At 54.8% G+C, this 27,359-nt stretch overlaps 1 protein-coding gene across 2 annotated transcripts; it reads left to right on the top strand.

Moving 5' to 3' along the window:
- The first annotated feature begins 475 nt into the window (after positions 1-475).
- Positions 476-22,474, top strand: DENND6B (DENN domain containing 6B). Of its 2 annotated transcripts, XM_074903609.1 has the most exons (20): positions 476-640; positions 6,652-6,690; positions 6,791-6,833; positions 8,146-8,258; positions 9,818-9,898; positions 11,594-11,699; positions 12,246-12,325; positions 12,585-12,647; positions 13,470-13,525; positions 14,111-14,233; positions 14,625-14,720; positions 14,823-14,917; positions 15,500-15,565; positions 16,236-16,300; positions 16,727-16,816; positions 17,726-17,779; positions 18,164-18,273; positions 18,971-19,073; positions 19,883-19,957; positions 20,889-22,474. In XM_074903609.1, the coding sequence occupies exons 1-20, from the start codon at positions 503-505 to the stop codon at positions 21,009-21,011; spliced, it is 1,719 nt and encodes a 572-aa protein (XP_074759710.1). In that variant the 5' UTR covers positions 476-502; the 3' UTR covers positions 21,012-22,474. The 2 variants fall into 2 exon arrangements, with proteins under 2 accessions (XP_074759710.1, XP_074759711.1); XM_074903610.1 differs by lacking the exons at positions 476-640; positions 6,652-6,690; positions 6,791-6,833; positions 8,146-8,258 and adding an exon at positions 9,251-9,704.
- Positions 22,475-27,359: the final 4,885 nt, after the last annotated feature.

Genomic DNA, 27,359 nt, shown 5'->3' with positions numbered 1-27,359 from the left:
AAGCCTCTGCCTTTTCCTTCGGGTAAATCCACCCCGTGTGCAGCGCGGCTCTGCCGGACACCCCTGCGGCCCCTCGGCGGGGCGGGGGGCAGCACGCCCGGGCCGCCCTCCCTCAGCGCCGGCACCATTCCCAGCCTGCCGGAGCCCACGGGCCGGGCCCAGCCGCGGGCACGGGCCTGGGCAGCTGCCCCGGTGCTGCGGGCCGGGGCCGGGCCGGGGCCAGCGGAGCGCTGGGGGTGAAGCGCTGGGGAGCGGCAGCCGCCTCCCCCCAGCCCCCGTGGCTTGGCCGCCGCCGCGCCGTGCGGGGCACAGCCCGCCCGCCCGGGCCCCTCTGCCGCGCCGCCATGACAGCCGGCCCGCGCCGGGCCGCTCTGCGCGGCCGGAGCCGTCTCGATGGTGGGGGCGGCGGGCGCGGGACCGCCGGGCCGCCGGGGGGCGCGGCGCGGCGGGGCGGGGCCGGGGGCGGCGGGGCCGGGCCGGGCCGGGCGGAGCGGGCGCTGCCATGGACGCGCTGTGCCGGGCCGAGCCCCGGCCCCGCCGGCCCGCCGCCGCCTCCCCGCTGCCCTGGGCCCGCTTCTCCGCCTGGCTGGACTGTGTGTGCGTGGTCACCTTCGACCTGGAGCTGGGCCAGGCCATGGAGGTGCGGGGCGGGGCTGGGCCCGGGCTGGGCCGGGGGGAGAAGGGGGGGACGGGAGGGGTGCGGGGCAGAATGGGCACTGTGTGGGGCAGGGAGCAGGCGGGGGAGGCTGGGGGCAGAGCAGCGGGGGGGGTGAGGGGAGAGGGTGAGGGCAGAGCTGGGGGAGAGGGAGACTGAGAGCAGGCAGACAGGGGCGGGGGGGCACGGAGAGAGCAGGCAAGGGCCGGGGGGGGGGGGGTAGTGGGGGGCGGGCAGGGCCGGAGAAGGGCCTGGTATGGGGAAAGACAGGGCAGAAGGAGTGCCAGGGACAGGCAGGGTGGGCAAGATAGGGGTAGTGGGGGTAAGGCTGTGTGCAGGGGGGAGAGGTGGTGTATGTAAGGCAGGAGCGGGCAGGGAGGCTCGGGGGGCCCTGGGCAGGACGGGGGGGGGGCCTGGGCAGGACGGGGGGGCCCTGGGCAGGACAGCGCCTGGGTACGTAGGGCCGGGGCAGCCCGGGATGCCGGTGTGGGTGTCGAGGGGCCGGGGGGGTAGGAGGGGGGGGTGGGCAGAGGGCTACAGGGCTGCTGAGGAGGGGGAGGAGGGTGGCAGAGAGGCGGCTGTGGAGGAAGGGTTGTGGAAAACGGCCCATGGAGGCAGGAGGGCCTGGAGTTAGCGAGCGGGGGTAGGGGTGGGTCTCAGAAATACAGATCTGATGTGGGGGGCCAGCGGGCAGTGCGGAGGGGCGCGGGTGGGTGTCGCAGCACAGCGGTAAGGAGGGAGCCTGGGGCCCTGCAGTGTCCGAGGCTTCCCGGGGGGCGGGGGGGGGTGTCGTTGTGGGGGCAGAGAGGATGAACTGGGAGTGAAAAGGCTGGAACAGTTTTTCCCTATTCCCTGGAAATTGCACTGTTTGCCTCTGGAAGAGGATCTGAAGGGAGGTGATACCCGAGGCTTGTAAGGTGACGGAAGGCAGAGCCGGCCGGTGTTCTAAGGAAATGCAACAGAAGGGGACCAGACATGTCGGGATTATTCTGAACCTGAGGCGTTATCTCCAGTTCCTTGTATTTGTTGTGTAATTGTGGGAAGTACCCCTCGCTTTGCCTTTCTGTAAGAAGGTTAACACTTTTTCAGAGGATTGAGACTTTCAGTTTTTAAAGTCGTGCTGAGGCTTCTGAAGGGAGTGGAAAGCACCAGAGATCAAGTTACCCTATTGCTGCGCTGTTTTCTTAAATACTTGACTATGTTTATTTCCTTGAAGCCTGAAAATAAATTTAAAAATCTGCTGTAGACCTCAGTTTCACATGCTCTATAGACTTTCCTGCAAAACCAGACCTGATATACCCTGGAAGTTATATGAATACTGGGATAATAATTAGCATTTACAATTTAATGCTTCATAGGGGTGTTTCAATATGTAGTTACGAGGGTGGTTTCTTACTAGTTTTATTACCTATCTGGCGTTACAATGAGGGGACTTTGTGATTGAGGTGTGCAGTAATTTGTTAATCCCCAGAAAGGTATTTTTTCTTCTTTTCCTCTTTGTTCCTCCTTTGCCTACTTAAGTATTGATGGGAGAATGTTTCTCACGTGGCATAAATGACCAAGACACTGGGAACGTCTCAGCATCTGGCCTGAGTGATGATCCAACCCCACCGTCACTTTTCCTTAGGTTGTGTTGGGGTTTTCTGTCTCTGAGCAGAGGCTTTGGGCCAGGAGCAGGGGTCTGCGTCGGGTAAGACGCCCCGGAGGGAAGCCAGGCAGAGGAGAAGCTCTGGGGTAAAGATCCCCTGTTCCATTCTTGGTGGGGTTGAAAAAATAAAAAGGCTCAAGCTGTTACTTACAGGGGAATTCCAAGTAAAATGATTTCAACATTTTGAAAAGTGTAAGTGTCGCTATTGCCAGTGGTCAAAGGGTGTCATTATCGTCCTGCTTCTTCCTTGCTTCCACCGATTGCCTCGGTCCTTTTCGCTTGGGTCCGCATCCTGCGCCTTGGCTCCAAGCAGGCGGATTTCTGCAGCTGAGAAGAGGGAGTTTCATGATTTGGGCTCTCAACGGCAAGTTTCTGGGTTGAAAAAACCATGTCTGTGGCACCCAGCCCTGTGGGACTTCAGTCCTGGCTGGGTTTGCACGGGAAGTTTGCCATAGACGTTGCCAGATCGGTGTAGCTGACTGAGATTAGATCTTGACAGAGCGCTCTGTGGTTTTGTGGATGTACGTCTATCCCTCCACAGAGTGATTTATGCACAGAAGCTGTTCACGCACCCAAGGATTACACAGAGTGACAGGCTACAAATACTGGGAGTAACTTGCGCTACCTCACACGCGGAGGGGAAGGCTCCTGCTCGGGAGGTTGCAGCGTATTTTTGCATCATCTGTCAGTCACTGTGTGAGGCTGCCGACGTCCCAAGTGCAGACCAACCATCAGAAGTCCCCTGCAGCTCTGCTTTAGGAGCAGGCCTGTCTCAGTCAGGGTTTCTCTGCTGAGACCTCATCATCCTTCCCTGAAGGATACTTTTTCCCCGAGTACAGGATTCTTCCCACATTAAACCTTTTTATTTTTTTTTCTCCCTTGCTGCTTCCTTGTTGTTGAAGCCTGGTTAGTGTGTGTGTCCTTCAACGACGCAGAGTAGAAAGGCAGAATTACCCCGGAATGGGTAGGCTCTGTGGGTACAGCTCTGCAGCCAAAGAGCTTGTGTAGGGGCTGTTCAGGTTTCCGCCTGTTGCGTGAGTTGTGACTGTGCATCGCCTCGTGGTGTGGATACACCGTGGGCCTGACACTCCGTGAGTCCTTGTTGCTTTTAAATACACGGTAGAAAAGGTGTTACAAAGGAAAACATAGGTTAATGCAGAAATTAGGTATCATTACTGTTTCTGACTCATCCACCAATTCACATTTCTTCAAATAGCCAACCACAGATGGCAGAAATACCGGGGGGGTGAAGATGCGGTTCTGAGTCCCGCAGGAACAGCCCCCCCAGCCCTTTGCCCTCGGACTCCGCAAGGCCTCTGACTCCCCTGGTGCCGCTGTCATAGAAACGCTGAAAATTCATCCCCGCGGCTCTGAAATATTCCTTTTCACAACGGCCCGGCTCCTCCCTCCCCGAGCTTTCCCAAACACAGGCACTTTGTGAAGCTGCCTGACTTCAGAGTCACCAGGAGTCATTTTCTGGGATGTTCTCGGTGTTGCCATGGCAGCCGCAGAGCGCTTGGCCCCCGGGCCGATACCCGCAGCAAAGCTCTGGGGCAGGATCTGCTCCGACTAGGTCGCGAGTTAGGACATAATTTAAGCCCTTTTGGGCTTCTTCTGAGACATCCAGGGACTTTTACAAATAAAAAGTTCCTTTTCATCTACTGTCTTTTTGTTTTCGAAAAGTTCTGCCAAGCAGGATTCTTGCTAGGGTTTTTAATCTTGTAAATATTTAGCGATTTCCCCCCCACACCCCCAAACACAGAAGTACGTCTCAGATTTAAACTGAAGGGGAAGCAAAGATGCAGAAGATAAGGCTTATTTTTCAAAACCATGATATCTGAATATTTGAGTCTGTCAGTGCTTCTGTGCTCACTCTGAAGCACTTGAGCCTGATGGTTTTTCCCTCTCTTTCCCCAAAATGCTGAGCACGCATCTCCAAGCAAAACACATACTTAGCATATCTTAAACTTGGACCCATCAGTACCCACTTCTGGTCTGATTTACTTGCAGAAAGACCCCCAGAGAGGGCAGCAGCAGGGTTAGACATCTGTCTTGTCTCTTGAACTCAAGTTTAGGTCGTCAGCCAGCACTGCAGAGAGCGCGATGCTGTGAGATTCCCGAGCTTCTTGATGAATCAGCGTCAGGTGCCCAGGTCTCTGTTCCTGGTCTAGCCATTATTAACAAAATAAGTGTTTGTATGATCATTAAATTAGTCATAACCACAAGAATTTATTCAGTTGCAAAACTATAGCAAGCAGAGAAGTTGTGTGTTCCCCGGTGGCATGGCTGCGCCGCATCCCTCCCTGCCCCGGTGGCTGGAAAGGCTTCGCTCTCCCCTCCCGCCTTCGTGTGCTGCCTCATTGCCGTAGCTTGGCTGGGATCATTTTGCTCCTGTATTTTTGTAGCTTTTGTCTTTCAGAGGAGCTTTAACCGAAGGCTAATCAGTGTAATTTTTAATTGTTAATTTGGCTCGCTCTCTGAAGCTGATTAGATGACCTTGCCAAGGAATCAGGGGGGAATTGTTAGAGCGAAGCGAGCTCGCTCGGTGAACTTCCAGCACTCTGGCGTGCTGCCACCCTTGCTATTTATAGACTTGTAAGAAGAGTCAAGCGCTGAAGAGAGCTCCTGATTTGAGTACCAGATGACTCGCAGGCTGACCTGAAGCGGAGTTACTGCCCGGGAGCTGCAGAAGGCTGATGAGCAGAGCTCCGTTTTTCCAGTCATTCAGCGCGAGTTTCTGTCTCATCGGTTTATTGGAAGCCACCTGCCATTTCTGCACTTCCCGGCCAGCGAGCGCTGCAAAGGCTCTCTAGGTGACTGCTACAGATTTGCAAGTACTTTGGTTTCTGTCCGCCGCCCCGTGACATGTGAAACTCATTATTGGGGTAGCTGTGTCATCTCTCGCCTCTCGGTGTGGTTGTTTCTGTAGTGGATCTGGCTGGTGCCTCTTGCAGCCCTGCCCTCGGCCTTTGCATCGAGTTCTCCTTTATTGGCTCCCAGTAAACGCAGAATCAGTCTTATCAGCGTTTACAGAGTTCAGCTGCAAAGCTAGTCTTTAACTAGATGCTTTAAAATTCTTGACGATCTCTCTTATCTGAAACGCTGGATGATAAATTGGGTGTAACACAATTCAGCTGTCACTGGTGTGCTGACAAAGCATGAATCTTCAAGCCTGTGCCAGACCCACCTCTTTCTGTACAGAATAAATCTTGGCTAGTCTTTCAAACAACAGATCAAACCAGGGAGGCTACACCAGAGCTCCAGATCCTCTCAGACTTCTCCTGCTGCCCATTTTCTGCTTTAGGGTCGCTGTGAGCAGCATCTCTAGCTGACCAGTCACTCAAGACCATTAAACAAGTGCTTTTACCCCAGAGGCAAGGATATATACCCAAGTTTGTGTCTACCACCAGACTTTGTATAGTTTAATGTACACGGGATATGAAGTTTCCCAACCCGGTCGTACAGGCAGAACCTTTGTCCAGACTGTCATTGTCTCACCCTTGCTTATTGCTGCATCCGACCCCCTGCCCTTGAGGGCAGTAATCTTGCCCTGCCTGTATCTTTGCAGAATGCTGCTGCGAAGGTTGTTTCCCCAGTCAGGGCTGTGAACACTCTCTGGGCCGTTCTCCAGGGACGACTCTTTCCACAGCTCCTCGCATCTACGCATTGCTTCATTGTTAATGCCGTTCTTGGTCTGTCCCTGCTGTCTGTCTTCTCATCTCGTTGCTGTGAAAGCTGCTTTTACCTCACAGCAGCTCGAGAAGCCAGCCTTCCTCCTTAGTGAATTGTGACTTTTTAGCAGGATTTAAAAAATCAAAATAACAAGCAACCCTCCTCCGAACAACAATTAGAAATACACAAAGTCTAAAACTCTCCATACAGGACATTATTTTGGGCAATTTTATATTTAGGTGCAGAACTGAATATTAGTGCTCCCCAGGCTTGGAGAGTAAGTGTATGTCAACATAATTTCAAGCGGCATTGGGATAGTCCTCTCCTGCCTGCTTTGGAGAAACCAGACGTTTGCGCATCAGGGATCCGTACGGAGACGTTGGCAGCGGGGTGGTGGGGCTGTTTGTTCACCGGGTGGGTTAAAATCGAAGTAAAATAGAAGTCATTTGGTCTGCCTCCAAGTCTGCTAGAGTAAAGGCAGGCTCTGCGACAGGTTCAGGGCTGGGGGCTACCGACAGGCAGGCTTTAAATGGGTAGATGTGCCTTTGCATGGGGTATGGTAATTTGGGGGAAAAAAAGGCACTTTTACCCTGTGGAAGCAACATTTATAGATCTGGGTAGAAGTTGGGGGGGGGGAACAGAGCGATTGACTTACAGGCTCTTGTCTCTTTTGCAGTTGGTGTATCCTTATGACTTCAGACTAACAGAGAAAGAGGTAATAACTTTTTTTTTTCCTCTTTTTTTTCCCCCTGGTTATAAAGATACTGAGCAGTGGTGATGCAGGTTTCTTTACTCTGTGTTTTTGTCTGTTGCAGAAAACTAGTATCTGCTACTTGTCCTTCCCAGACTCCTACTCAGGTAGGTAGCAGCACCCAAGGGCCTTGCCTGCAGCCTGCGGGGTGGTTTGTTGCCAGTAGGAAGGACTCGGGTTCATGATGGGAAGAGCGAGTCCCCGCCTCTAACGCAGAGACCCACGGGCTGCATCGTCTAGAACCGTGACAGCAGGGAGCACCTGGCCCCTGGCTCTCCACAAAGGGCCTTCTTGTCCTTTCGATTGCTCCCTGGCCGTGGGATCTGGGGTCTGGTGGGTGACAGGACAATTCCCGGGTGAGCTTGCACACTCATGCTTCCCCCGTGCCAATAAAATCTAAGCAGTAGTCACGGCGGGGGGGTTCCCTGAGGTCTGCAGCTGCTGACTGGCAGCATTGCTGTGTTGGTGAGTGAAGCGCTCAGCGAAGAGAAATAGATGGGGAGAGGATGCTTGTGCAGCACAAGTATTCCCAGAGCTTGTATTTCTGAACCGGAAAGGTGGCAATAAGAAATGAAGCACATTAATTCATCCCAGTACATGCTGCTTCAAGACTGGTTCCTGACTGTTGGTTTTCTACAGCTTTACTTTTAAGTGTTTTTAAGGTGGTACTTTCACTGGTTTCTCAGAGCTTAGTGAACACTCGAACTAAGTGTCCCTTTTACTGAAGTAAAATATTTACTAATAGCAGTGTCTGCCTAACACAGCCCCGGTCTTTTCCAGCATAGTGGGAGAGGAGTGTGTCTTCTCACCCCCCCAGAGGCTTTTTGCTCAGTGAGCTTCGTGTGTTTAACTCTTTCCTCATAACTCACCCCTTTGTACCTACTAAGCCCTGCTCCTGCCCATCCAACTGATGAAAATTCCTGCAGACTTCACGCTGCTTTTTCTTTTTCTGCTGTACAAAGTGTTGTTGGGGGGCGGGGGGAGCAGTGCAGTGTGACCTGGGGGTGCCCAGCAGTGCTGCTGGGCCGGGTCACTCGCTGGAGCTGTTGTGCAGGGGGTTGTCCTTCCAGGCAGCGTTCCTGGGGTTTAGGGTTGAGGCTGTGTGTCGTTTTTTTAAAGGATGGATGAGGAGCGGTGGCTGTGGCTACTCGGGGTTGACGATACTGGCCAGCGTTGGCCACTTCCCACCGTGGCCTGGCAAAGTTCAGCTTAATGATACCAGGTCTGGTGTTCAGCTCTGTGTTCCTCCTGTCTCACACTGGGTTTCGGGGGTTCTTTACGCTGTTCCTCTCCACTTTCTTTTCAGCTTTGGAGTTCTCTACAAATCCCTCTTCATGTCAGCATTTCAGGTTTAACCAATTTCCAGCTTTCTCTTTACTGAAACTTCCTCCTGAGCGTTTCTGATCTTCTCTGTCTCAGGTGGCCTGGGGGATACTCAGTTTAGCTTCCGCCTCCGTCAGGCTGGGGGCCAGAGGACCACTCATTATGAGGATGATGGCGAGTACAATAGAGAAGCCCCCCTAACGCTGCAGGTCAGTCGCCTTTCAGTGCACTACTTCCACCTGCTCAGCAAACCTAGTGCTGCTGGGTTAAAAGCCAAACCTGCTTTTGAGTTGTTTTCTGTGCATAAAATACTCATTTTCTCTGGCCGTGGGAATGGTCAGAAAAGGAGAAAGCTTTCAGCACAGGGACTTTACTCCCACGTTAATACTCCTAGAGGGCCGTGCTGGGAATCCCAGCCACTCTGAGCGTGGGGATGGGGTCAGGGGACCCCAGCTGAGAGCAGTGGTGGTGTCTGGGGACAGCGAGCAGATAAACGGTGGCACACAGGTGACATCCAGCAGCGCACGGCTACCCTGAGGCAGGACAAGCATATCCTTGTGGTAGATCAGAGGTTTGCCTCTTTTGCTGAGGGATGACAGGTCTTTTCGTCTGTTGCAGGATGTATCTATATAAAACCAGCCGGAATAATCCGTGTGCCACAAATCCACACTCGGCTTGCTGCGCGCGGGCTGCTTTAACCATACCCAGGCACTGAGAGCAGGAGCGTCTGTTAGTTGTGGTTTTTCCTTCAGTGAGTTCTGTCCATCTCATGCAAAGAAGGGATGTGCTGTTGTGTCTTTTAATTGAGCAGATGGCTGTCAGATCAACTCGTCCTCTTCGGCTTTCTCCTTTGAGATGATGCTTCCTGTGCATGTGCCTTTTTAACACTTGTGCAATCTTTTTGTGATACGCTTTCATGATATGCAATCCGGAAATGGATTGTTGGTCTGAGAGGGAGTAGGAGGATTTCTTTTCCTAAATTCTGGTCTAGAGGTTTTTCAGTTTGCATACATCTATACTGCTCTGCAGCAATCGGACACTGCCTCACGGATTCACCTAGCTTTAAAGTAAGGGAAGCAAAACTGTCAAAAGTACTGGATTTCATTGTGGAAAAATAATATTTGGGAAGGGAAAGGTGCCTTCATGGGGCCCGTGGGGCTTTAGAAAATGATATTAAGGATGGTCTTTGCATTCAGCACTGACAACTATCCTTCCTCCTCCTCGATGTCTGGGGGAACTCAGGGGGCGTAGTGTGTTTGAAAGGATCGCCGGGGATTTGTGTTCAATCTGTCAGTTTTGGGGGTTGCTCTGAAGGAAGCGACATCCAGCTTTGTGCTTCACCCTGAGCGGAGCTGGGCTGCTACCGCCTTAAACGCCCGCCCGAGGGGTGCAGTAGGGATTCCTGCCTCAGCCATGCACTACCCTCTAGCTGGCAAAGAAAACCCGGTCCCAGCACATCAGTGGCAGCAGGGATGAGCTCAGAGGGTTGGCTCTGCCAACTTCATTTAACCCTTTAGACGATGGCCCTGAAGGGGCTGCACAAAAGGGCAGCTGCTACCTGCAGGCTGTCAGGTTTTATCGGTTTAGTTTGTATCTCCTCTCTCTCTCTTCCCGTTTGTTAAACTCTCCCGGAGAGCTGAGCCTGGATGACTTTGGTAAGCAGGAGGGAGGGTGTAACTGTATCCTGGGAGGGGGGAGGCGCGTTGTTTGGTGGGTGGCCATAGCAGGGCTGGGTTCTCAGTAACGGCCGTGCTGGTCTCTCCTGCAGCGGGACTCAGCTCATTACTTCGGTTACGTATACTTCAGGCAAGTCAAGGACAGCTCCATGAAGAGAGGTTATTTTCAGAAGGTGAGTACTGCAACCAGATAGCTCACTACTCTCAGCTGGTAACGTAGCTGTAAAAAGGCACCTATCCATAGCTGTAAAATAGCACCACTTCCTACGTGCCACCCCCAGTGTTTCTGCAGGAAACGGCAAAGGTCAGGGCGAACAGGAATATGTGGAAAGTGTCATTCCAAACAAACCTGGGTGCCGTTGCCATGGTGCCTCAATCACATGAGCGGTGACCTGCTGTCTGAATCATGAGATCCTGAAGTACTCCAGCAGTTGCTTCAGTACGTACTCTAGTGTCAGGTAGTGAGAGGAGCCGCTTCGTTACTGCGGGCCGGGCGAGTGACGCCTTACCCCTGCTCTTATTATTGCTTTCATCTTCTTCTAGTACCTGTCTGGGAATGGATTTCCAGCTGGGCTGATTGCTTCTATCTAGCAGCGGTGGCACTGCTGGTACCTCACCAACTTTGTCTCTTATCATAAATTCCTTTGACACAGACACTGGAAAAATAATATAAACCGCATATTTATTTCAGCATAAATACGCCGAGTGCTTTGCGTTATTCAGACGGATTGTTATGGTCACTGCCTGAAAGAGAGTGGAATTTCAGACTTCTTCTAGAGAAGGCAAATATTTTACTTTGATCCTGAGATCCCTTTTTCTCCATGGGTCTGTGGAATTACTCTTCAAACCCGCTCTTCAAAGAGTGCTGCTTCCTAGTAGATCCGTCAGGAGGTGGGGATGCTGCTCCGTCCCAGCTGTACCTTCACTCCTCCGCCTCCAGCCAGTGACATGGAGTGCCTTTCAGAGACGCTAATACAGAAATGAGTTTCCCCATCTCCACTAAAGCAGTGGGTTGATCACTCAGAAAGCTGGAGGATGAGAGAAACTGGGCAACATGGGGACCTGATGAGCAGATAGTTGTAAGTCTACCACAGAGCAACTGGTACAAAAGTAGTGGGCACATTGAATGCCTCAGTGAAGTATACTGTCATGCTGCAGTGGGGTTTTTTTATTTGAAATGGCAAAGTTTTGAGTTGGAAACGAGCTGTTTAAATGACCATTGCTGAAATTTTCACTGGATCCTAGCTAATATATTCGTTAATGATTAGAGGAAGAGAATAATCAGCATAGTAATGAAAACCCCCAGTGGGACTGATTTGGAAAAGCTGTAAAAAACAGTGCTATGTTTCACAAAGAAGCATTAGAAAGAAGCCAAAACAACAACAAAAACCAGCATTGCTGGCAACAAATCAGCATTATTCAAGTTACTTTGCTCTTCCCCAGAATTCCTTTATTTGGTTTATCTCCCTAGTTTCAGTTTCAGTGGTCTGCTCCTTTGCACATCTCTGTCTGATATGGTTGGTTTGGTCGCTTTGAACCTATCAGCAACTTATTTTTGTTTTCCCTCCAGCCGATCTTTTGGTAGGTCACAATCCCATCCCTCTTAGTTGGTAGAAGCTACCAGCAGCGCTTATTCGTTAAAGAAAAATCTCCTTGTCTGTGCTGATACCCAGGGTCTCCTGAAGCCTGAAGGCTCGACGACTACAGAGCTGGCAAGAATTCCACCAGTAAAAGTGCTGCTTTTGAGCTCTTCCATGGTTTTCATGTTGGTTTTTAGGTGTAGCCCTCTAGTAAGCAGTATAAGTATATGCAGTGCTAGAAGTGATCGTGTCAGGGGGTCTGTGACTCCTAAATGTGCCTTTTTTCAGTCGCTGGTGCTCGTGTCACGCCTTCCATACGTGAACTTGTTTCAGTCCCTGCTGCAGCTGATTGCTCCGGAATACTTCGACAAGCTGGAGCCGTGCCTGGAGGCAGGTGAGCAGTCAGACCTGGGAGGGAGGCTTTGCGGATTGAAATCTTTCAGAGCCTTTATCTGCAAGTTCTTGAAGGACAGCTGAAATGTTCCAAATTGGTTCATTCTGGAACAAATTCCAACAGGGAAAAAACTTCCATCCAAACTTGTCAAAATGATAACCAGCTGTAAAGGATGCATTAATGGGAAATGTCTGACAACCGTAATAGATTACACTGTCAGTTTTGCATACAGTATATCTCCAGAGAGAGGAAAAAACTGCTAATGCTCCATCTCCGTCTAGATCTTCATTGCACTAGTCAGCCTAACCATGACTGACCGACCGAGCCGTGCTGCTGGGCCAGCCCTGGAAGTGGCGGCACAGACACGAGTCTGGCGTCTGACCTAAACTTGCACGATTATTTGCTAGAGCGTTTGTCTGCAGCTAGCCAGGGGCACACGTGAACGAGGGATGGGCCGTAATTAAATTGGCAGAACTCATAGGACTGGCTGAATTAGCTGTATTGACCTTCAGATTAAACTTTTTTTCTTTCCCTGTCTCCCTGCAGTGTGCAATGAGATCGATCAGTGGCCGCCTCCTGTGCCGGGACAGACTCTGAACCTTCCAGTGATGGGAGTTGTCATTCAGGTACTTCTTGGTGATGGTCTGTACTCAGCAACAGACTGAGGCAAACTGGGAAGTGGGACACATATTCCCTTTCCTTCTGGATGCTAAAATTGCTCTTTACTCTAGATTCTTTCCCTTTATTCCTAACCTCTGTACAATTAGAATTGATAATTGAGGAAGCTTTCTCACGTGGGTGTTTGTTAGGAAAGCAAGCAAAGTGTGTGTGCATGCCGACTGATCCCCTCTCCCTGGATAATGTCTGGTTTTATTTGTAATCTAGGTGAGAATCCCATCAAGGGTGGATAAGCCAGGATCAAGCCCAGTGAAGCAGTTCAATCAAGAGGTGAGATGACGTGTGGCACAACACAAGCCAGTGATGAGCAGAGTCTAGACTACTAAGGAGGGAGGGCAGAGAAGAACTAGAACTCTTTCAGCCCATTTTAGCCTATTTGAAACCACTTTGGCCTGGAACTAACGTGGTTTAAGCTACCCATCTGGTTCAGACTGCACGCTCTAGCCTGTGTCTTTCAAAACAGGACGCTGCACAGAATTGCTGTGCTTCAGGTTGGGTGTGCGCGTTGTTCTCCCAGTTTGGGTTCACTTTACCTTTCCTGGGAATTCATGGGTAGGCAGGGCTCTCTCCACGAGACCCTACCTTAGTGTTCTCTGTTGTTTTGCAGCATTTGCTGTCTTGAGCATCTTTACTGCTTTTATTCCGTTTTGGTTTTGATTCTCGTTCATGTGATTTTTTTTTTTTTTTCCCTTTTTCTCTCCTTTGAATAATGCTCTCATATTTCACACCTTTTGGTACCCACATTACCAACCCTTATTGTCTCTACTGTATCTTAAGCTCTGCCTTGCACCAGAGGATAGTTTCCTATCTCTAAAATAAAGGAGCAGGCACAGGAAGTCTTCTGTACCTTGAAAAGAAGGGATTCTTGGCTATCTTCTACCAAAGGAAATTCATTTGGACCCTGAATGCTCAACCCACATCTCTTCCTGGCTCACACCTCTAAGCATTAACCATGTTCTCTTCTTTTTGTGCTGCTTGTCGAGGGAGCTGCGTTGTGATTGGTGTGGTCAGGTTAGATGGTGTTTCAGTCAGGATGCTTCCATGTACTAACAGGTTTGGGTTTGTTTGTGGTTTTTTTCCTTCCTCATTTAGAATCTGTTACCAGCCCCACTGGTTCTCCCCAGCATTCACGAACTGGATCTCTTCAGGTGAGAGCCACCATCCTTGCAACCTTCTCCTCTTCCGTCTGCTTCCTCCTCTCCCTCCTCAGAGTATTCTATAAATTACAGGGATGATGAAGAATGAGAAATCACTGCTTTGCAGGGTGTCAGTTAGAATCTGGGCTCGCAGAGCTCGTGCAGTGTTTAAGCCTGGGTGCACTGCCCCCCACAGAACCCCCGTATGCTGGTGAGAGGAGGGTTTCTTTTCTTGGCCTCAGCTGTGATCAGCTTAAGCTCTGAAGCGTACCCGTTGTGTGTCTGAACCAAACTTCTCAGCATTCTAGGTGCTGTTCTCACAGACACCTCCTGTAATCCATGTGCATTATCTTTGCTTTGAGAGCAGCATGACCAGCCCAGTGCTTTACACTGCTCAGAGCGTTTCCTTTAAACACCTCTAAATTGGTCGAGCAACAGCGTGTGTAAAGCCACATGGCATTCTGTTGTGGGGGCCTAAAAATCAATCCTAGATTCCAAATTCCCAGCCAGAAGAAGCCCATCTGGATAGGCTCACACACAATAATTGTGTCTGGTCTTTTCTGAACTGCTTTTCTAACTCCTTTCTGTCACTGACAGGTGTTTCCAGCCGGTGTTAATTCACATCCAGATGTTGTGGGAGCTGATGTTACTAGGAGAGCCCATAGTTGTAATGGCACCATCCCCTACCGTGTCCTCAGAAATGGTTCTGGCACTCACCGGGTAATGCCTTCGAATTCTGACTTACTGGTAACTGTATTCATGAATTCTGACAGTTTCTCCCTTTCAGATCCTCTCTTCTCTCAAGTCAGCTGTGTTAGATTTAGTTTGCATGTAAGACAAAAGGCACAGCAAGAGAGTCTCGCTCGTATCCCACCAGTGGTGGAGAAAAGGGGATCTCCCATGTTGGGAGACCTGACGGTTCACAGCCCTGAGGAACTTCGTCTCCCTGGCTTTGAACTTTGCTTGAGCAAAAAACAAAAAAAAAGCCCCAAACTCCTCCAAAGTGTTACCTCTGTCAGGGCAAAACACTGCTCTAGGACATAAACCTGATGTAAACACACATTTCTCTTCTGTGAAGTTTGTCTGGCATCTCCCCTGTCTGTTGTTACAGCTGCCTTGCTCCTCTGAGGTACTGCTGCGACTACCGCCCCTATTTCACTATCCACGACAGCGAATTTAAGGAGTACACCACCAGGACACAAGCGCCGTAAGTAGCCAGGAGACCCTTGCTACCTGCTCACCACTGTCTGTGTGAAGGAAACCCTGAAGTTAGCATTGTTCTGCTTTTCTTTTTCCCCCCTCTTTCTAGGCCAAACATTGTTGTGGGAGTCACAAACCCTTTCTTTATCAAAACTCTCCAGCACTGGCCGCACATTCTTCGGGTTGGGGAGCTCAGAATGTCAGGTAAGGCTGGAACCAAAGTCCCGTCGTGCTGGTAGGCCTTGCTAGGGGCGAGTAGTGAGCTGAGAGCTGCAGCATTAGCTGTTGTTTCGCACCTCTGCGTCCCTCTGAGAGCTGAGAAGCCGAAGGGAGGTCTCCACTCTGCCCCAGGTGATGCTCAGGGTGAGCACAAGCAATGAGGAAGACGAGAGGATAACTTGCTGTGGGTTTGTTGTTTTGTTTTTTTTTCCTGAAGCTTTAAGAAAAGGAAAAGTCCATCCTGGGCAGGAAGGAGAAAGTTACAGAGAGATGGACATTATTATCTATGAAGATTATTATCTATGAAGATTATTTTACAGATTATTATCTATGAAGCCAGGAAAACCTCTGGGTTGAGGAGTGGGTTTTTTTGCGGTGCCTCCTTAACGTGTTCCAGAATTTCAGCAGGAAGATGCAGATTAGCAGATGAGAAGGCTCACACGGGGGTAGAGTTAAGGATCTGGCTGGAGGTGTCCAAGGGTGGACGTTCTCGGTGCGGGGGCTCGCCGTGCCGTGGCTGTGAGGGCGGGTCCGGAGCCGGAACAGTCATTCGGTGTCTTTCTGCAGGAGACCTGCCCAAGCAGGTTAAGGTGAAGAAGCTAGCTAAGCTGAAAACTCTAGACACGAAACCAGGTAGGTCCCTTTGTCCGACATTATTTAATTTTGTTTCCCCTTCCACGGGGGGGATTTTGCAGGCGTGTGGACACGGCATACCTTGTTCTTTGCATCTCAACAAATGGACATTCTGGTGTTACCATCTTCTCACTCCTTATCACCTTCACACACTTACCTGCTCCTCAGTACAGAAAAACTGTACATCTTTGTTCTGAGGTTTGAAAAAGACGATATGAATGAATCGAAGGAATTATTTTAGTGTTGGGAGAACAGCTTCTGATTTTCATGGGTTCATTTAACATATCACACCTGCTTTTTAGATGCGATGGAAGTCAAAGGAACTTGCTTACCCAGAGAGAGCTGTCACTGAACTAACTGTTCACCTTGGGCCTAGCCGTAAGCTGGCTCCAGTAAGTTATCTCACCATAAGCTTAGCGTAGGAAGGTCCTTCAGATAGTTCAGTGTCCTTAAACCCTGCTGTGAGTAGTGGCTGCGCTAGCAAATTCCTAATTTTTAAATTATTTTTTTCAATTATCCACACGCAGAGCTGCCAGGGTTTGTGCTAGGAATTTCGGTTCTGCTGTCCCTGCACTATGTAGTAGCGCCTCCTCTAGATACGTGGGCAAAGATTTTTTTCTAACTTCTGCTTTTTTTCCTGGTTTTATGTTGGTTTTTTTTTTCAATCTAGGAATCTATACTTCTTACAAAACATTCCTTCACAAAGACAAAACCCTGATAAAAAGATTACTAAAGGTAGGCGCTTTCCACTCTGTCCTGCATCCTGCGTGCCATTGTGGGGTAACCGTGCAAACAGCTTGGCTTAACCCATAAAACTCCAGAAGGAACAGACTTTTTGCTGTGTGTAGTGATTTAGTCAAGTATACCTGGGCACGTTTATCACACCAGTTTTAAAATTATTGAGTTGATATTATGGCTTAAACGCTGGCTCCGAGCTCATAACCAAATTGAGAACAATCCTTATCAAAAAAAGATCCTGAAAAAAGAGATTCTGTGTAGTTGTGACGGGAGTGATGCGTTTAACTAGCGGGGGGGGAGGATGGATTTGGGGCGATGCAGGTTTCCAGACTCTTCTGGACTGGTTCCTTATAGCATTTGCACGTTCTGCGTCCGCCTGCCCGAGGCAGGAGCCGCTTTGTGAACACGCTCTTGCGCTCGCAGGGGATCCAGCGGAAGCGCCCGTCCGAAGTCCAGAGTGCTCTGCTGAGGCGTCACCTCCTGGAGCTCACCCAGAGCTTCATTATTCCCCTGGTGAGTTGAGCAGGGACTTGTCAGAGCACGGGGAGGCCAACGGGAGGTGCTTGAGTGATGAGTTGGCACTTGCCCTCTTTTATTCACCCCTACCTGAGCATCTGTAATAGATGCAGGACGTGGCACTCTAGAGAGATCTTCTACTCCGTGGAAAGGAGCTAAATGGCTCTTGAATGCAAATGTCAGTCATTAGTGTTGGATCTGCAGGTTGGGTATTCAGCACGCCGCGTGTGAAGACAGAACGTGGCTTCCTGCCATGCAGGAATAGGTGTTCCCTGTTCGGTTCTAACGCCAACCCTTTGCTCTCTTCAGCAGGGAGGCAAAGCAGATACATAGGGAAGGGACGGGAGCCCAGAACATTCCTCTTCCCCTCTGCCAGTGCCAAACCTGCCCTTCTGGCTTTGGGAAGCTCTGCTGTAGAGCTTCAGAGGCCTGTCCCCGTGGCGATCACCACCCAAAGGCACACTTTAGCAAATGCTTTCTTTCAACGCCCTCGCCCTCCAGTCCCACCGCAGACCTGCTGGTGCTGTTTTGGTGACCGTCCCGTCGGCCGAGTTTGGCTCCTCCACTTGGGTTTCTCCATCATCTTGGCAGGTAGCACGTGGGAGGACTGAGCATCTTCTCAGATTCCAGTCCCTCCTGCCAGCTCCTTCCCGCCTGGCCTTTTCTCACACACCACACTTAGGATTCTTGCAGCATGGTTTTGTGACCTGGCACCTGTTGGGAAACGAGCTGGAACGCTCAGGCTTGTGTAAAAATGCAATTATAAAATAAAAACCCAGGGAGAGTAGGAGCCTGCTGGCTGGGCCTGTGATGCTTTGGAGAAGACTGTCAGACTCGGTGACCATGCAAGAGGCTCCTCACTTGTTGGAGCTTTGTTTTTTGAATTTTTTAAAAATTTCTTCTTAGGAGCATTATATTGCAAGTCTGATGCCTCTGCAGAGGGCCATTACTCCGTGGAAGGTACGTTCAGTTGTGCAAGGGCTTCTGCTTTCCTTTGACTGCGGGGACTGGGAATAGTTATGCCATCTGCTGATCCCATACTCTGATACTCTGCATGAACTTCCCTCGTTGAAGGAAGAGGGTTATTACTCCTTTAACTAAAAAAAAAAAAAAAAAAAAAAAAAGCTGAAACAAACATTGGGACAGATGCTTCCTGTTTTGCAGTAAGCTCAGCTATTGTGAATCTCATTTGAATTTTACTAACAAGGCTGGTTAAGGTGTTCATACATTTTTTGTTCTCGTAGTTCCTGAGTCTGCCTTGTGCAGCCTCTGCCATTGTAAAACCGACCTCATTTCCCCCCGTTTCTTTGGGGTGCTGTGTAACATGGTCTTTCTGTTCTGCAGAATCCTCCACAGATTCGTCCTTTCCGCCAGGAAGATTTCATGAAGACCCTTGAGCACGCCGGTCCCCAACTTACCTGTGTGCTTAAGGGTGACTGGTTAGGCCTCTACCGGTAAGATTTTGGTACTTAGTTGCCTTATCCCCTTAACCACCAGTGCGAGTTATAATGAACATCAAATCCTGAATTAGAATTGGGAGCAAAAAGGGAATTTCAGGACAGAGACTGAACACCTGACAGACCTGACATCCTGGGCAGCCCATTCCAACGCCCAACAGCCCCTTCTGCACAGAAATCCTTCCTCAGAGCCAGCCTGACCCTGCCCTGGGCAGCTTGAGGCCATTCCCTCGGGGCCTGGCGCTGGCTCCTTGGCTCCAGAGACTCATCCCCCCTCTCTGCCCCCTCCTGGCAGGGAGTTGCAGAGGGCCAGGAGGTCTCCCCTCAGCCTCCTCTGCTCCAGACTGAACAACCCCGTAACTCCGAGGGAACATGGGCCAAGCCAAGGCTGTGTTGGGTGGGGAGCACCAGCTCCCTGCGCGGGCTGAGGCGCGAGCGGCTGCCCAGGAGGGCGGGAGGCTGGCAGGGTTGTCCCTCTGGTCGGTGACAGTGTGCTCAGCTCTGTCACCTTAACGCTGGGCAGAAGAGGAGCCTCTGGAGAAGGCGAGATGGGGAAGGAGTGTGTTGGCTCATAACCAGCCCCTGTCCCTCGTGGCGCTGAACCGCAAGGCCCCTTCCCCTCACATCTGTGCCTGCTGCAGTGGGAGCCAGCGGGCTCCTCTGCCCCCTCTCCGCGTCACCTCTCCCTCCGCAGGCGCTTCTTCAAGTCGCCCAACTTCGATGGCTGGTACCGTCAGAGGCACAAGGAGATGACCCAGAAGCTGGAGGCCCTTCACTTGGAGGCCATCTGTGAAGCGGTACGTAGCCGTGGGGATCGAGGCCGGCGCCGGGCGGTACCTTCCCAGGCCCAAGAGGTGGGCGAGGAGGGTGCTGCTGCCTCGGAGGGCCCGCACGGGCGGGTGGGGGACGATGCCCTGTGCCCTTGGGAATCGCAGTTCTGGGAGTCGCAGCACGTCGGGGGGACGAGGACAGGAGCAGCTCGGCTCCCCTGCTCCGTTCCCTGGCGGGGTCCTGCTCTGGCTGCTTCTGCCGGCTGTTTGTCATTCACCAGCCCCTTCAGAGTGCCAGACTGGAGGCAGCATCTGTTGCTGCCTTCCTTAGCGCCCAAGGAGCATAGGCAGGACTTCGAGGTGACCTCTGCTACAGTTCCTCAAGGGAGCGGCTGCTGGGGTAGTCCCAGGAGCTCTGGCGTCCTGCCCGGGTGCATCCTCAGCTGCTCAGCAGGGCAGGTCCTCGAGCACCGCGGGGGGAATGCCAGAGCTGTCTCCTTTTTTAACAGGCCCGATTCTGGCAAAGAGATTCAAATTCTGAGCCCAGCACAAGACTCACGGTGCTGAAAGGAGGAGGGGAGCCCTGTGCTGCCTGCGTGTTGCTGCAGCTCTCCTTGGTTCGGCTCTTGCAGGCCGGAGCTTGATGCTGTCATGGGCAGAAGAGTGGGGAGAGCTCTGTCTTGCTCCTTTTGGCTTAAGTGCTGCGAGTAGAGTTGTGAAAGAGGATGAGAAACTTCCCCCTCGCTTTTATTTCAGGCTTTGCTTAGGGGTATCTCTTTGAGAAAAGCTTCTGTAAAGAAGAAATGTCGCTGAAGAAAGCTATTCTCTCTCTTTAGAACATTGTGGCCTGGATGAAGGACAAGTCTGAGGTGGAGATTGTAGACCTGGTGCTAAAACTTCGTGAGAAGCTGGTGAGTTTTCCTCCCTTCTTCCTGCACTTGTTCCTTTCTGTGGTGGCAGGGATAGACCAAGGATCACACAGAAAACTGACTTCTTGTTCCCTGGCTTGGAGAACTGGCAAGAGGGACAGTCATGAAACTGTAGTGTTTGTGTAGAAAAGGATTCAAAGTCGTATCAGAAAATTTTATCAAAATTGTGTCAGCACTGGCGTGGCCAGCAGGGCCAGGGAAGGGATCTGAGCCCTGTGCTTGGCACTGGTGAGGCCGCCCCTCGCTGAGGTGGTTCAGTTTTGGGCCCCTCACCCCAAAAAGGCCATTGAATGACTCGAGCGTGGCCAGAGAAGGGCAACGGAGCTGGGGCAGGGTCTGGAGCACAGGTCTGCTGGGGAGCGGCTGGGGGAACTGGGGGGGTTCAGTCTGGAGAAGAGGAGGCTGAGGGGAGACCTCCTGGCCCTCTGCAACTCCCTGCCAGGAGGGGGCAGAGAGGGGGGATGAGTCTCTGGAGCCAAGGCCCCAGCGCCAGGCCCCGAGGGAATGGCCTCAAGCTGCCCAGGGCAGGGTCAGGCTGGCTCTGAGGAAGGATTTCTGTGCAGAAGGGGCTGTTGGGCGTTGGAATGGGCTGCCCAGGGCAGGGGGGAGTCCCCGGGATCCCTGGAGGGGTTGAAGAGTCGGGCTGAGCCAGCGCTGAGGGATCTGGGGGAGTTGGGAACGCTCAGGGGGAGGGTCATGGTGGGGCTGGAGGAGCTGCAAGGGCTTTTCCAACCCAGATGGTTCTGGGATTCTGTAAAGTTCTGACTCTTTCCATCTCCCTGATGCTCAGGTGACAGTTTCCCGCCTGTTGCCTCATACCCCACACTAAAGACACAAGGTGAAGTTCGCTCGGCCAAAGGCAAAGTGGAAAGAGGAACTCTGAAGCTGGTTTAAAATTCCTCTCTCCCTGCAGGTGAGGGCCAGGTGCCAGCACCTCCCCGTGAAGGAGGAGACGCTGCAGCGGGTGGGCCTCTACATCGAGACCATCATCGGCTCCTTGCCGGAGGATCTCCAGGCCGTGCTGCACCACCCCTGAGCGCGCCGAGGGACGCTCCTGGGGATGGAAGGGCCCTCCCGCCCCGCTCCGGGCCGCGGGCGGCAGCAGTTGCCTTTGGAAAGGAAAGTTCTTCCCTGACCCAGCCGGCATGGACCCATCTCGACCTTGCTCACACCCGGGGAGGGTCTGGGGGGTCAGGACCGCAGCAGGAACGGGGAAGGGCGGGCGCTGTTCTGCCTGGTCCCGCTTTAGGAGCTGCGTTCGGGGACTGTGAAGGAGAAACTGTTCCCTGGGTGGCAGTTGGCAGGTCCCAGCGTGACAGCCAGGCTGCAGCAGCACGGCCCAGGCTGCGCCCAACGTCTCGCCCACATCCACAATCCCTCTCAGCAGAGTGCTGGGGCTCGCGGGTTGCCGGTGCCGTCAGCCGGCCTGGAAGAAGCAGGACCAGCGCTGCGAGGGGGGGTGTCTTCAGGACAGCTCCTGGTAATAACGAGAGATGCTACACACCCCCCCGCGTACAAATGGTGTGCAGAAATTGGCACTGCCCTGTCAGCAGCCTGACTCAGGGCAGCAGGAGCCTCAGCCGGGATGGGGGTGGAGGACGAACTGCTGCCTGCAGGACGCTGCTGGTTCCTTCTCCGAGGCAGAGGAGAAGGGGCTGGTGCTCTGCAGGGAACGGAGCTCTCCCGGGATGGCGGCGGGGTAAGATAGCTACGGGAGTGCTGGAGAGAGGAGCTGGCCTCCAGACGGAATTTATTCTGCTTGAAAAATCAAGTTTGTGTGCTCTGATAAGGTAAAAGATGGCTGGAGCTCTGCCCTGGGCACTGAGAGCTCCAGCCGCCAGCCTGCTCGCTGATAAAACGGGGGAGAAGCTGAGTTTTCCAGCCAGGCTGAGGGGACGTGGCGGAGCAGCCCGGGCTGGGCCCCGGTCGGGGGGGAGCAGCCCCCGGCTCTCACCGCAGCTTGTGCTCAGCACGGCCACGCTTGCCCCCCGCGCGCCTCGGGCAAGGACAGGGACGGGTGTGGGGAGGGAAGCACGGGGGGCTCCTCGCACCCGGGACGGGGGTTGATGGCTGCTGCTGCAGCTGCCAGTTAGGCCAGGCCTCAAGGACGGGTTTTAGGGGGGCTCTGGCAGCCTCGTGCCCTCCTCGGGGCAGGAGAGTTCAGCCCTGCACGGGGTGGCAGCGGGGCCGCGGCACAAGCCGCTGGGGGAGATGTCGGGGACCTCAGAGGGGGCTGAACTCTTCCTGCCTTTTCCCCTCCAGAGCCGGGCGGGACGGGGCAGGAAGAGGGGGAAGCCGCTCGCTCTCCCCCCGCCCCCAGCCTGGCAGCACCCGAGGGAGGAGCCGGAGTAACGAGTTCTGTCCAGCCTCAGCCCTGGCCGCCCTGCCTGGGCAGCGCCTGCCCTGTACATAGTGTGTGCCCGTGCCATAGCCCTGCAGCGACCCGGGGGGACCGAAGCACTAATGTATAGTAGAAAATATTAGTTTAAAAAAAAAAAAATCAAGCTAAGCTGTGCCCTGGTTTTGAGTCTTTGTAGATCTCGTTGGTGGGGAAGGGGGTTGAGCTGGGCCGCTCGTGGTCCCCAGCGCCGCGTCTGCTTAGTCTCCGGCTGTCGGGGCTGGTGTTTGGCCTCTGGGTGCAGCTCTTTGCCTCTTTCCACCTGGTTATTGACTTTTATTGAGTTTTGGCTTTGTGTCGGCCTGGCTCTCTGCTCCCCCTGTCACCACCCTCCTGAGGTGCTGGTTTCTCTCCTTCCCTTTCAGGGGGTTGGAATCGGGGCCCTGCCCCACGCTTGTCCAACGAGGCACAACCAGAGCTGGGGAGGGTCAGAATCTGGTGCTTTGCCTCTCCTCTGCTCCCCCAGTCTCCTTATTCTTTTCCTACCCTTCCCTCTGGGAATCTCCTGGAGCAGGATCAAGGTTGATGCAACTTGTTCTCCCATGTCTTTGCTCCCATTTGTGCTGGCAGAGCACTGGCTTCCCCTGTAGCCCTCACAGAATCATCGGGGTTGGAAAAGCCCTCGCAGCTCCTCCAGCCCCACCATGACCCTCCCCCTGACCGTCCCCAACTCCCCCAGATCCCTCAGCGCTGGCTCAGCCCGACTCTTCAACCCCTCCAGGGATCCCGGGGACTCCCCCCTGCCCTGGGCAGCCCATTCCAACGCCCAACAGCCCCTTCTGCACAGAAATCCTTCCTCAGAGCCAGCCTGACCCTGCCCTGGGCAGCTTGAGGCCATTCCCTCGGGGCCTGGCGCTGGGGCCTTGGCTCCAGAGACTCATCCCCCCTCTCTGCCCCCTCCTGGCAGGGAGTTGCAGAGGGCCAGGAGGTCTCCCCTCAGCCTCCTCTGCTCCAGACTGAACCCCCCCAGTTCCCCCAGCCGCTCCCCAGCAGACCTGTGCTCCAGACCCTGCCCCAGCTCCGTTGCCCTTCTCTGGCCACGCTCGAGTCATTCAATGGCCTTTTTGGGGTGAGGGGCCTCACAGGGGGTTTGTTTCCCCTCAGCCAAATTATTTTCTCTCCCACCAACCACATGGGCCAGGGCCGGACCACAAACCCTCCTGGCTCTCACTGGGTTCCCCCTGGGAGGGAGCCCCGGCTGCTCGTGGCCTCACGACTCATGTTGTGCTGCCCGGCTGCCCTTCACCCCTCGCATCCCCCACCCCACCCCGCCTGAACCCCCCCCCAGCTCCTTCACCTTCCTGCTGCATCTTCACTGTCCCGATACCCCTCGGTAGGCGCTGGCTCATCTTCCCATCGTCCTGTGGCTGTTCAACTGCCCAAACATCCTCCTTCAGGTGTTGTTCCTCTCCATGACCCATCTTGAGCTTTGTGTCCCTCCCATGGAGGTTCGTCCCTCAAACCTCACCCATCATCATCCTTTTCACTTTCCTTTTTTTGCAGCACCTACATGCACCCGCCCATTTTTTCCCTCACCCCCTCATCTAACGAGGTTTCTGCCCTGCCCAAGTCCTGGGCCGTGTGTCTGTCCTAAGAGCCTTGGTCCTGGCCTCCCCCGGCAAGGCCAGCCCTGCGCAGCTGCTAATCCCCAACTTTCACAGGGCTCTGTGCCCCCCCCCCCCCGCTGCTACTCTCTCCTGATGGAGGGTCCACTCAGCACCCCCCAACCCCTCACTGGGTGCCTGAGGGTCTGTGAGGGTCCCCCCGTCCCCCACTGCAGCCCTCAGGGGCTGTCACAGCCCTCAGCACCTTCGGCTGCTGGCTCCAGCCCTGAGCCCCCTCCCTGGGCTGGGGGGCTCCAACAGCCCCTCTGAAGGCACAAGGGGGGGTGAGCACGGCCCCGCCGACACCCCCCCGGGGTTTGGCTCTGCACCGGGGCTGGCGCTCGGGCGCTCTCAGCCCCACAAGTCAACGAAGCCTGAGCAAACGTGACGGGTTGTAGCTTGGTGGTGGAGAGCTGGGGCCTGGCAGGGGCAGAATCAGCCCCAGCGGCGGCACCTTCATCTTCATCACCACGGCCGGGCCAGGAACCTCCCCCCAGGGCAGGGAGGAGGCAGGAGCCGCCTGTTTCTGTTACTTACCCGCCAGCAGCAAGACCCAGGAGCACCTCGACCCTCACACCTTTATTTGTAAGCACCTTCTCCCCAGCCCCGCGGAGGAATCGCTCCCCGGCAGGAATCGTTAACACTGAAAGGCCCCCAAAGGCAGCAGAACCAACCGTGACCTTCCCTGGGGGAGGCACAGCTGGTGGTGCGGGGAGTTGCCAAATGGGCCACGTGCCACCAGCCGCCTCCCGCGGCCCCCAAAAACCTGTGAGCTGCTGCGTGGTCCGTGGCGCAGGGCAGGGGCACCCCCCCCAGCCCCGGAGCTCCTGGCCCAGCTCCAGCGCAGCTGTTGCAGCAAGAGGCTGGGGGGCTGGGGGGCGGGTGTTTCCCCCCCGCCCGAGGTCTGAGTCCAGAGGGATCCTGCAGGGACCTGCCGGGGATGTGCGAAACCCACCGAGGGCCCGGGGAGCCCGGAGGCAGCAGCTTAGGGAAGGGGCCCCAGGGAGTCATAGAAAGCCTTGAGGCCGCGGTGGTGCTGCTGTGGGGAGGGTCTCTTGCCCACCACCTCCCGACGGAAGTTTTGCCTCAGCCAACCGTAGACCAAACTGTGCAGGAAGCCCTGGAGGGAGACGGTCAGGGCCTGCGAGAGAGAGAGGGCAGCAGTCAGAGCTGCCTTTCCCTGCCCTGGGCTGCCCTGCGCAGGCAGCGTGACCCAGGGACGCAGGAGGTGGCTCTTCCTCTTGGTGCGCTCAGCTGAAACGAGGTGAGGAGCTGGGGGGCAAAACACCAACCCCCAAACCAGGGGGAAGAGCCCTGGCAGGACCCGGGCTGCCACCAACAACCTGGGGCCTTTGTCCTGCGTCGTCCCGGGTGGCACCAGCCTGGGCTGGCAGCACCCACAGAACTCACCCTGCCCGGGGAGGCACCGGGGGGCGGCCGTGCTCCCCCTCCCCTCGCCTGGCTGTGGCACGGCGGCAGCAGAGCCCTGGCAGCCCCCCCACCCCGTCACCACTCACGAGTCTGATGGGGACAAAGGTCCCAGCTCTGGAGCCCAGGAAACGGGTTTTTACTTACTGTAGTGACATAGAGGGCAAAGACTGAGGCAGGCTTGATGCTGGTGAAGGAGAGGAGGGTGAGGAGGAAGGCTGCAGATGGAACACAAAAGGACATTCAGTGGAAGAGGCTGCCCAGGGAGGGGGGAGTCCCCATCCCTGGGGGGGTTTCAGGGCCGTTGGGATGAGCTGGGGGGGATGTGGGGTAGGGGAGAACTTTGTAGAGTCGGGCTGAGGGTTGGACTTGATGATCCCGAGGGGCTTTGCCAGCCTGAAGGACTCTGGGGTTCTGTGATTCTTTGAATTTAGTCTGAGCCTCCTGGCTCGGACCCAGGCGCTGGCTCCTGCCTGCGGGAGCTGTGGGGTGTCCCCGTGCTGACTCGCCTGGTGCCCAGCAGAGCAGGAAAACCAGCTGGAAATAGTGGGAGACTCTGGTGACGCTGCGGATGCTCCTGCCCGCGAAGCCGTCCCTCTCCGGGGTCAGCAGCGGCGCCGCCGCCTTCCTCCGGCACCAGAGCTTCACCCTGCGGTACAGGAGCTGGGGGGGGGGGGGGGGGTGTCCTCAGCCGGGCTGAGCCGGGCCCCGTGCTCGCCCCTGTGGCCCCGCGCCCCGGCCTCACCGTGCAGGCGCTGAGCACCCCCAGCAGGTACAAGAAGAAGATGATTTTCCCTTCCAGGCCCGAGTCCTTCCTACCTACGTACTGGGAGGCAATGGGAAATCAGTGGGGGCCACGGCCCTGCCCAGAGCTGCTCCCTTGGCAGGGGCTGAGCTGTGCCACGGGCCCCCCCGGTGGGAGCAGCCAAGCACTGGCTTGGGAAGAATCCAACCCTAACCCCAACCCCAACCCCGTCCCCCCGGCAGCGTCTGCCCACGAACCAGGGACCTGCTGCCCTCCCAGGGCCCTTTGCTGGCTGGGGGAAAGGGAACAGGGGGGGCAGGATGGGTAGCGGCAGCGCTCACCTCGTAGCAGATATCCTGGGCACGGCGGATGAGGAGCAGGCAGCTGCAAGGACAGAGGGTGCTGGCGGCGCCCCCCAAACCCCCACCCCAAACCCTGCACCGCTCAGAGGCGGCCGCCGGGGCCGCAGCACACCCAAGCCCATGGGGAAGGCTGAGGGGAGGGAGGGGGGGTCTCCGCGGTGCCCCTCGGGGTGGGGTCGGGGTGTACCTGGAGCAGTAGAGGCTGTAGGTCTCATGGGAGCCGTTGCCTCTCCCCGGCTCGACGGGCTGGAGGGGTCTCGGCGCGATGTCGGTGCGGGAGGTGCCGCGGGCCACCAGCTGCCCCAGGAGCGTGAGCGCTGGCACCAGCCTGGCGGGGAGGGAGGAGGGGGGAAGGCGTCTGTCCCGGCCGCAGCGCGGGCGTCGTGCCCCGGCCCTGCGCGGGGTGCAGAGGGGCTGGCACCTACCAGGCCAGGGCGTAGGGCAGCGCCCGCCACGCGCTCCCCAGGCACCGGCTCCTCTCCTGCGGGGAGGAAAAACCGCCCGTGAGCCGGGGCCGGGCACCAGCTCCAGGGCCCAGCCCCGCTCCGCTGGGACGCAGGGGAAGCTGCCAACCCCCCAGGGAAAGGGCTGTAGAAGAATTTTAAACATATCCTCTGGTATAAGGAGCGTAGAAGGATTTTAAATACAACCTCTGGTCTATTTGAAACAGATTTTAAGGCCCAGTGAAACGTGCTCAGGGCTGAGCCAGCTCGTAAGGCAGCCGGAACGCTGCTCCACGGGCCTGAGGAGTGTTCTGAGCCTGCTGCTGGTCCAGTCCCAGCCCAAGGCTGCTTTCAAACCCCGTCCAGCTGATCCTATAGAGACAGCTCTAACAAAGGAGGGTTCA

Source organism: Athene noctua, chromosome 3 (genome assembly GCF_965140245.1).
Source record: "Athene noctua chromosome 3, bAthNoc1.hap1.1, whole genome shotgun sequence".
Taxonomy (NCBI): Eukaryota; Metazoa; Chordata; class Aves; order Strigiformes; family Strigidae; genus Athene; species Athene noctua.
Note: the sequence above shows the minus strand (reverse complement) of the source record. Positions and strands in the feature narration are given on the sequence as shown.